Here is an 11,247-nt window from a genome sequence, read left to right on the forward strand (position 1 = left end):
TTTCAGGTTAATGACTCCAGAAAGTGAGATCAGATTTGTCCATAAGGAGATGGGTATAATACCAAGTTGGGGTGGCACAACCCGGCTGGTTGAAATAATCGGCAGTAGATAAGCTCTCAAGGTGTTAACTGGGGCCCTCAAACTGGATCCCCAAAAAGCTTTAACTATAGAAATGGTTGAAGAGATCTTACAGTCTAAGGATGCAACTCAGTCTCTAGAAGAGGCACAAGCATGGCTACAGCAGTTTATAAGAGGGCCACCAGAAGTCATTAGAACATTGAAATTGTCTGTTTCCTCAGTCAAAGACTTATGCTTAGAGGAGGCATTAGAGAAAGAGAGAGATCTTTTAGAAGCAGTCTGGGGTGGACCTGCAAATCTAGCGGCAATTTCTAAGAGAGAGAAATTTAACAAATAGTTTTATAAAAAGTGAACTATTACAAGAAAAGCTCTAGTGGTTAATATGTATAAAAATTCAATGGCAGAATTACTTTGAAGACTAGTAGTAATGTTCACATTTATTTCTAACAATGTTTTTGATAACTTTATTCTGGTGGAGTTTTCAGTTCATTTGTCCGAAAAGGCTTCAAAAAGTTCATGAATAAAAAGATAATTCAATATTTCCATGAACTTCCTGAAGCATCCTCATACTTACCATGTAATTTGGAACATTTGATTAGGGCTTTCAAAGTTTGTGGGGAAAATTTCATCTTTTTACTTTAACTTGTCTATAAATTTTTTGACACTTCCTTGTATACAACTGTTAGCTAAAAAAATATTGCTATCCTCACATTCCTGTAGCTGTCAGCCAAAAACCAAAAATGTTTTAGAAGTAGCTTCAATACAAAATTCATTACCAGAGTTATTTTCCATAAAAATCTTTGTCCTTAACTTTCCTCTGGTTCCTAAATGCTTCCTCCCTGCCCTCACTATCATGATCCAAATTCGACCTTGCAAGTCTGGCTAGACCAGAGGATGGCCACTGGTAGAGATAGGAACTGGAAACACAGGGAATCCAAGGCAGATGAGCCCTACAGGACCAGGGGTATGAGTGGTGATACTGGGAGGGTAGAGGGAGAGTGGGTAGGAAAGAGGGGACCGATTACAAGGAACTATATGTGACCTCCTCCCTGGGGGACGGACAACCGAAAAGTGGGTAAAAGGAGACGTCGGACAGGGCAAGATATGACAAAATACCAATTTATAAATTATCAATGGCTCATGAGGGAGGGGGGAGCGGGGAGGGAGGGGAAAAATAAGGATCTAATGCTAGGGGCTTAAGTGGAGAGCAAATGTTTTGAGAATGATGAGGGCAATGAATGTACAAATGAGCTTTACACAATTGATGTCTGTATAGATTGTGATAAGAGTTGTATGAGCCCCTAATAAAACGATTAAAAAGAAAAAAAAAATCCACTTGGATTTTTATTTGAAATTACAAATATTATTGAGATAACTAGGGATTAATTTAGAGATTAATTATCTTTGATCCAAGAACATGTCACTTATTTAAATTTTCTTTGAATTACTTAGAAAAACATTGTAGAGTTTACAAATATTAATTACACATGTTATTATGATATTTCTAAGAATTCAACATTCTTTTTTGATAACTATCATAAAACATTAGGGAAATATTTAATAAATCCTTATTTAACATTAGAGGAAGTCTCCAGGGCAGCGGCTCTCAACCTGTGGGTTGGGACCCCTTTGGAAGTCTAACAACTCTTTCACAGGGGTCACCAGATTCATAACTGTAGCAAAATTACAGTTATGAAGTAGAAATGAAAATAATTTTATGGTTAGGGGTCACCACAACATGAGGAACTGTATTAAAGGGTCGCAGCATTAGGAAGGTTGAGAACCACCTGCTCTAGCATTATATAGAAAATTTATTTACATATATTTATGTCATTTTCCAAGAGAAAGGTAAATAACTTTTCATTCTCAACAGAATATATATCCCAACTTCAAATATATATATTTAGATGACTGATGATACTACTTTATCTGGTTAATATGGTTGGTAGAGAAGGAAATAGAAATTTTAACTATATAGAATATTTAGTTCCTTGGCAGAAAACACAAACATAAGAAAGTCTCATTTTAATCCCAATAATGAACTGGAAAAATGTGAGATATAAATGGTTAAATAAGACAACTTTTTCATTTCTATGTAACATTGTTTTATAAAAGTATGTAAATTTAAACGATGTTTTAAAATTTGCCCAGAAACCCTGCTATTTAACAAATAGAAAATATATATTTTGATTAAGATAATTACTTTTCCTTATTTCATGTCAAAGTTAAATGTGTTTTGATTCCTTAAGTTGTGAATCTGCCATGATTAACCTTTTTTTTTTTATCTATGTAGTTTAGGAATGATAATTAAAGTAAAAATTAGAAATAAATAAAAGATAAAACATTTAGAATAATAAACAGAAACTAGTCAAGTAACTTGATAATGTGAATTTTAAAAAATTCAAATACCTTCACTTCTTCACATAGTTCAGTAAGGCGAGCTTCTACATCCATTTCCTCTGAAAGGCGTAAAGAGTAATTAGAGGAAATTAAATTTTCAATAGTAGATACAAAAACCGTTAGAAATTATGTAATTGAATTAAATTCCCTTTAAAAACCCAGAAGGTTGAAAAATACATTCATTGAATCAAATTTCAACACAAGATATTTTCATAAGTACCTTAACTATGTAGATAGTATGATAAATAGGTATTAAATTCTGTCATGGTTATTAACAGATTCTTCCAAGTAGGTAACAATGCCATAGAAATACTGATTATAAGCCTAAGTGGCAACTTGCACAAATGCACCACGGACAAGAAAAAACATAATTTTAACTGTATTTCAAATTTTACCATTTCCAGTAAAAGCTTACTATTTTGTATTACAGTACGCCTAGCTTACTTTTTGTAAAAGCTATTACGTAAAAGTTTAAGTAACTTTATTATTTATAACTGAATTATATTAAAACAGCCCTGGTGACACAGTGGGATATGCACTGGGCTGCTAACCACAAAGTAAGCAGTTCAAAATTACCAATGGCTCTGGGGAGGAAAGATGAGGCTTTTACTCTTGTAAAAAGTTACAGTCTCAGAAACCCACAGGAGGCAGTTCTACCCTATCCTATATGGTTAATATAAGTTGGAATCAACTCAATGGCAATAAATTTGAGGTCTAAATGTGTAGAATACTTAATAAAAGTGAATATAAATATAAAATCCATTTAAATGAAAAGTTTCTATTTCAGTCTGATAAATTCAGTTTTCTAAATGATAGCTTAAATGGAAGCATAAATCCAATTTATGTAATGTATGCTATAACCATGTATAAAGGAATGCATATATTAATTTATATAGTAGTAATATGTACATGAGAACACAGAAAATAGAATATAAAGATTATTTTTTATAGGAAAGTGATTTCATTAGGCCTAAAATTTCATTTTTTGATATTTTAAATTTTAACTAGAAATTAAACTGAGTTCTCCTGAAGGTTTACAGAAGCATAGTGATGACCAAAAAAAAAATCTTGTCATGTTGCTAATTAAAAACAAGCAAACAAAAATAACTCACTGCCATTGAGATGATAATAACTCAGAGATTAGAATGCTCCTGTCATAGTTTCCAAGACTGTAAATCTTTATAGGAGTAGAAAGTGTCATCTTTCTCCTGTGGAGTGGCTGATGGTTTCGAACTGTTGACCTGGCAGTTAGCAGCCCAACACGTAACCAAGGTCCCTTATCTTGTTGCTAAAGAGGCTTTAACAGATCATTATAACACAAAGGCATGAATACATTCATTATGTGGCCTCCTGGAATTCATTAAAGGTAAAATGACTGTTTACAGCTTTGTAAAAAATTATAAGCATTTATTTTTTATAAAATAAGCAGTTACTGTGTGGCTAAATATATACCATCAAGTTGCAAGATGACAAATACTTGGTTTGTGAATAAAACTGATGGGACATGTACATTCACATACACATAGAAGGTTTCCAACATATATAAACTGTATTTATACATACACCAAAACCAGTATCACTAGCTAGGTGATTTTGCATAGATGATGACTTTGGTAAACTGATTGATTCCTAAAGAATTTCATTATCACATAAATCGGTGGCTTCTAATACTAAATTTTTCAAGACCTAAACAAAACTAATAGACTTTGTATTAAAATCACAACTTCCAGATGCCCAAAATCTCTTTTCACTTTACTCATCTCTTCTTGTAGAGCACCAGTAAAATTTGTCTAAGTGGGTTATAAAACCTATCACTTAATCTAAAAATAAAACTTATACATTTTCCTAATTGTTACATATAAGAGATTAAATACACAACAGGTTCATTTGAATTTTTGCTAGTGGGAGCTACTTCAATGTACATAACACCACCAAGGAATGTTAAAAAACAAAACATAACTTCATAATCTTGAGTTAAAATGTTTTTAAAATCCTTTAGGTTCTATGCTACTTTTTTTCTTTTAAAAACGACATTCAAGCAATTCTTGTAATACAAGTGCCTTTAGCTATTAAATTTCTTGTAACTCTAATTGGCATGTGTAAATTCGAACAGTTAGGTACAGATTGCATCTAATGTATATTAATCAAATATTTGCCTTAATAGACTGTACTTCATGCATAAAAATCATTTAAGAAACACTTCTAACAACATGAAAACATCTTTAACATAATAAAAATAATGTATATTGCATAGTGTTTATTGTTACTATGAACTATATAGCATGTATCTCAAATTTTGGTTGGTTCCTAAGTATGTGTATGTAAGGCAGATAATGCTCATAATTCAGGGACTGCTTGTCTATTTTAGGGGGCAGGGGGTTATTGCTTCTGTCAAATGTTATAGTTTGGAACACAGGTTCCAAACTTATTTGGCTTATTGCCCATTTCATAAGGGGGGCTGGGGGCGGTATACTAACTACTGGCAATTAAAAGCCTCTGTAGCATAACCCATAATTCAAGGTAAGGTGTATTATTGGTGTTACACACCATTGAGTTCCAATTCATAGTGAACCAGGTACAACAGAACAAAACACTGCCGGGACCGCCCCATACTCACAATTGTTCTTATTTTTGAGCCCATTGTTGTAGCCACTGTGTCAATTCATTGCATTGAGGGCCTTTCTCTTTTTGGCTGCCCCTCAACTTTACCAAGCATCATGTCCTTCCCCAGGGACTGATCTCACCTGACAACATGTCCAAAGGAGCTGAGTCAGAGTCTTGCCATCCTTGCCTCCAACAAGCATTCTGGCTTTACTTCTTCCATGACAGATCTGTTTGTTCTTTTGGCAGTACATGGTACTTTAAGCACCACAATTCAAATGCGCCAGTTTTTCTTCAATCTTCCTGATTCAGTGGCCAACTTTCACTCGTATATGAAGTTCTTGACAATACCGGGGCTCGGGTTAGGTTCACCTTAGTCTCCAAAGTAATATCCTTGCTTTTTTCAGATTTATTTGATGCAATATATCATTTGATATTTTGACTGTTGCTTCCATGAGCATTGATTGTGGATCTAAGCAAGATGAAATCTTTGATAACTTCAATCTTTTCTCCCTTTATCATGATATTACCTACTGGTCCAGCTGTGAGGACTTTGGTTTTCTTGACATTGAGCTGTAATCCACACTAAAGGCCGCGATCCTTGATCTTCATCCGCAAGTGCTTGCCTTCCTCACTTTCACAAGCAAGGTTGGGTACTTTGCCTATTGCAGGTTGTTGATAAGCCTTCCTCTGATCCTGAAGCCACCTTCTTCTTCATCTAATCTAATTTCTCTTGATTATTTGCTGAGCATACAGACAGAATAAGTATAGTGAACATTTTCCCTAATTTAAAACCATTCACTATGGCCTTATTCTGTTCACACAATTGCCTCTTGATCCAGGTACAGGTTCGGAATGAGCACAATTAAGTGTTCTGAAATTCCCATTCTTTGCTAGGCTATCTACAGTTCGTTATGGCCCACAGTCAAAAGCCTTAGCAAAATCAAAACCACAGATAAACATCTTTCTGGTATATTCTGCTTTCAGCCAAGATCCAACTTACATAAGTAATGATATCTCTTGGCCCACATCCTCTTCTGAATCCGGCCTGAACTTCAGCAACATTTTACTTACATGTGACATCAGTGATATTATCATTTAAGCATTCTTTTGTGTCACCATTCTTTGGAATGGGTACAAATATGGATCTCTTCCACTCAGTTGACCAAGTAGCTGTCTTCCAAATTTCCTAGCATAAATGAGTGAGTGCTTCCAGTGCTTCATCTGATTACTGAAACATTTCAAGTGGTATTCCATCAACTTCTGGAGTCGTGTTTTAGGCAAATGTTTTCCGTGCAGTTTGAACTTGGTTCTTAAAATGGTTGAATATTGTCTAGTTATTTTTGGCACAGTGATTATGTATTATTCCCATCTTCTCTTGATGCCTCCTACATTGGTCAATATTGAAAATAAAGGCTTGAATTTTTTGGAGTTCTTTCAGGTTAAGATATGCTTATAGTATCTGTCTTTATCTTTGTGAGTTGCCCTTAGATATGTTCTATTCATCTCTTTGACTTCATCATTTCTTCCATTTGTTTTAGCTATTCTATGTTCAAGGCCAAGTTTTAGAGTCATTTCTGACATCCACTTGGGTCTTCTTTCTTTCCTGTCTTTTTAATGACCTTTTATTTTCTTCATGTATGATATTCTTTTAAAAAAAACAAAACAAACATTTTATTGGGGCCTCTTCTTGTCATCCCACTCACTGTTCATCAGATCTTCTGTCATCAGTGTTCAATATGTCAAATCTGCTCTTGAGAAATTCAGGTGGGGTAGGTTCAAGGTCTGAGGTGCTCTTATTTTAATTTTCTTCAGCTTCAACCTAAAGCTTTATATGAGCAACTGATGGTTTATTCCATGCTTTAGCTGCTGATATTGAGCTTTTTCATCATCTTCTCAGAGATGTAGTCAATTTGTGTATTCCAACCGAAGAAGTCTATGTATAGAGTTGCGCCTTTTGTGATGTTGAAAAAAAGGTATTTATGATGAAGAACAGGTTGGTCTTGCAAAATTCTATCACGCGATCTCTAATTTCATTTCTATCATCAAAGCCTTATTTTCCAACAACTGTTGCTTCCTCTTTGCTTCCAACATTTGGATTCCAATTGTCAATGATCATCACTGCATCTTGACTGCATGTTTGATCAATTTCCCACTGAAGACATTGGTAGAATTCTGCAAATTCTTCTTTGTATTCTGAATCCTGTTTACTCTGGGTACCCTGCTGGCATTTGAAGTACCAGTGACCAACCTTCCAGCATCATAGCAACACAAGCCACCACAGCATGACAAACTGACAGACAAGTGGTGGAGGATAAGGTGTAGGTATCTGATTTTGCAGCGCCCCACCCCAAATTGCTTCACCCCAGTCCACCAGTGGGCAGTACTGCCGGTGTTGGGAAACACTGGTTTAGAACATTATCCTTTAATAATTTCCAAGTTTATCGATCAATATATGACAGTTTTTATATCACTGTTTCATAAAAAAAGGGGTTTGTTTTACACATTTAAAAAAATTTCTTTTCTCACAATACCCCACAGAAATATGGTACCTAATTCTAAATGTGTATGTAATCTTCCTTAGTGTGGATGCTGCATCATTTACTCCAAATGTCACTCTTTACCCAAAAGATAGGCATTTATCTTTGTTTTCTATGTTTTCCACTTAGAGCAATGCTTGGATATATACTATTAGATATCATTGATCTTATTTCAATGATTCATATTAACAGAATTTAACTTAATGGCTAAAAGACCAAGCACTTCAAATTTATTTTCTAAATCTGCCATTCATATACATTCATTCAACAGATTACTTATAACATATCCCTGAAAATCCTAGTACAATGCTAGACTTTAAAAGATATTTCAATAAAAGTATTTATGTACCTTTATTATATAGGCAGCCCCTAAGTTAGGAACATCTAACTTACAATCCACAATTATGAATTAACAGTGGTAAAGCCTATTATTTTAAAAAGTCAAGGTACTTATAATGGTTTATATTAACAAATGGATACTACTCTGTGACACACGTGTCTCTGGAAGTGTTTCTTTAATGTTTTGTATACAGGAAGTACATTATATACCATATATTAAGACTAATATTTGGCTATCTATAGATATGAATTATAGCTAATTGTTCTGATTTATATAGAAATTTGACTTCATAAGATAAATTTAGGATCATGCTCATAATCTGGGGACTACCTATACATTAGGTCTGAATCAAGACTTTTTCAGCCTAACCCAAAGTTAGCCCTTTACACAGATCTTATTATATAAACCTCTATTCCACAACACCATTTAGAATACTCACATTCTAAATGGAATTGGTAATACAGAGCTTTAGAAGTTTCTAAGATACTTTTAAATACTACTTTTAGAAGTATTTTAATTGCTTAAAAGAACACTAAAATGTAACATTTATTCATAATTTGACAATTAATTCTTTAATTTATAATTATATTAAAACATAAAATCATATTTCTAAAGGAATGACTATAAACATTTACAATAATTTTCACTCTTTTTATTCCCTGAGAGATGGTGAAGATTTTGTTACTTCAATTTCTTTTGTTTATACTTCTGAAAATTAAGCGACAAATAAGTGAGCGGCTTTATTTTTAATTTTTTATTATGTAATTGTGATGGTCAATTCAACACAAAGTTACATATGTGTATCATGGAAAAATAATAAACTAAATGTTACTGGTATTCAATAGCAATAATGCATATGGAACTACTGCAACAAAATAGTGGTAACAGAACAGCAAAATTAGGTGGAAAATGATGAGAATATTTCTGTTTACTTGTATAATGCAAAACTAGATTGGATTTCCTTTAATCACATATCTTTATTATTGGGTGTATAAAAGAAAAAATTACTTTGATCAGATAGAAACATTTTTCAAGCAACTAATTCTGGAAACCAACATGGTTTCCAAAAAAATGTTCTTTGTAAGACCTCTTGAAGAATACAGAAAATGCCGGTGGTATTTCCATTTACCAATTCCTAGTTTTAAATAAAAACTTTGTATTTTAAGTTGAAGGAGTAATCAACGGTTATCTACACACCAAGTTTAGTCTAAAAGAAAATTTTTAAATGAGTGAAGCCTATTATTTCAATAAGTACACATTTATGAAACTGGACACTAAGGCAAAACTTCCAATGAATTAAAAGGGAGTATTTACATGACCTACTTGCAGACATACCTAGAGCAGTGTCTTTCTGGGGCCAGGACTGCTTTCTTCTGAGAAGGCGCTCAGAGAGGACCTGCATGTTGGCCTTGGCTAGTTATAAGGATTGCACATAGCACTAGTTACTATTCTCTTTTTTCAACAAATTAGAATTTCCAACTTGTTAGTAATAGACTTATTATTGAATACCTGATAGTGCAGCAGTTAGAACACTAAAGCAGAATATTTCAGTTAATTCGCTTATTAGAAGTACAAATGATGTACATTCAAATATTATTTTTTTTCTATTTAAATATATGTGTCACTCAACATTTAATAAACCAGTATTATTCTTATATTTTAATTTCTTAGGCTCAGAATTTTAGAATTGGCTGGGTTCGACGAGACCAATTAGGTCAGCCCTTTACTTTTATAATTGAGGATACCAAGACTCCAAAAGCTTCTATTTCAGGACTTTTGACTACCATTTTCTTTAAATGTTCTTTGCACCAAGCCAATATTTAACTATAGGTCATCAAAAAATGTACATCATTTATCTAAAGAGGAGAAAAAAGGAAAAGGTAGAAAGAAGAATACAAAGCATTATTTGAAGACAGGTTTTGGGTAAAATGTTAATACATGTTGGGGGTTAAGACTTAAATATATACTTTTAAAAAATTCAAGGTAAGTGTAGATAATAAAAGATATATAATATATATTTGAATCAACTACTTAATATGTACTTATTAAAACTGATGAGCCAGTATGGTCTTTAGTCAGTGGGGTACTATTAAAATATATTCTAGTACTTACAATTTTAGGAAGTAAAAAAAATAATACCAATATAGTCCAGACTACACAGTATTTTATTACTTTAAGTAGTATGTGGCATTTTATATGTTCTTCTGGAAGTTGTATTCAAAAAATACTAAAATTTATAATAAATTTTGGGTATTATGTATATATTAATAATTTTATTACTAGGATTGGTTCATGTAAAAATAAAGTCTGCATTTGCTTTAAAATTTCATTTTCTGATAAAACATAATAGTTTACATTCATTTAGTCTTTACACATGAAATTAAATGTTAAAGGGATTTAAATTATAATTTCTATACTTATTTTTAAGTCCAAAGAAATCGATATGACAGAAATCATTCTTATCTAAAATGCAAAACTTAATGGACAAATAAATTATCGAGCAGTAGTTAGATTAATATATTAATAAAGTGCTAGTAGCACCTAAGCTATTTTAAATGAACATTCTTTGAAAAAGTAATATTGCTTAGTTATCATGAATTCTATCAATAAACATATCCCCTTTAGGGAGATATACTTTATTCTAAGTTAAAATATGGATCATGTATTTTTTTATTCATAAGTAGTATTTATGTTGAAAATTATAGGTGAACAATATTTATAGGCCAATCTTATATACTTCTCTATATTAAAACCACTTTCTTGTAGAAATACCATTACATATGGCTTTGAAGTTTCCCATTACTATTTTAAGACGTTTTTTAGGCACATGATACTGTCATTTGTTAATACTGTAATTTAATAGTTGGTGGTCTAGTCATTGAAGCTAAACCAAATTTGTAATATACTTTTTAAAAAATGCTTTTGAGTCAAAAGGACCAAACTGGGAAAATATCTGGAGATCTTTTTTCCCCATTACCCAAGAATAAGAAATAGTCTAAATGTTTCTATTCTACAAATGATTAATCCATTTTAAAAATTAAAAATAATGTTCATTTTGAAGCAGTAGTTTTCTACAAGATTTTCCTGAAAGAAATAGGAGTCAAACAATATGAAATAGCAAGGCAAGGCTATTTCAGAGACTAATTAAAAAAAACTGTCCCACACTACCTTTTTTGTGTATGTGGAAGAAAATATTTGCCACACACATACAAAAAGTTCCTATTATTTATATACTCTATACCCAGGAACCCCTAGATCTAGTACTCTAAACAGTCTATTTAGTGAACC

At 32.5% G+C, this 11,247-nt stretch overlaps 1 protein-coding gene across 1 annotated transcript in view; it reads right to left on the minus strand.

Moving 5' to 3' along the window:
• Window positions 1–11,247, minus strand: part of FAM135A (family with sequence similarity 135 member A) — a 119,002-nt gene that overhangs the window by 47,204 nt on the left and 60,551 nt on the right. The window contains exons 10-11 of the mRNA XM_045294379.1: window positions 9,295–9,372; window positions 2,488–2,537 (exon numbers count right to left, since the gene is read on the minus strand). Of these exons, the coding sequence (XP_045150314.1) occupies window positions 2,488–2,537; window positions 9,295–9,372 (128 nt within the window). The remainder of the gene's footprint in view (window positions 1–2,487; window positions 2,538–9,294; window positions 9,373–11,247) is intronic.

Source organism: Echinops telfairi, unplaced genomic scaffold (genome assembly GCF_000313985.2).
Source record: "Echinops telfairi isolate 266 unplaced genomic scaffold, ASM31398v2 ScPeMD7_3533;HRSCAF=4204_0, whole genome shotgun sequence".
NCBI classification, from domain to species: Eukaryota; Metazoa; Chordata; class Mammalia; order Afrosoricida; family Tenrecidae; genus Echinops; species Echinops telfairi.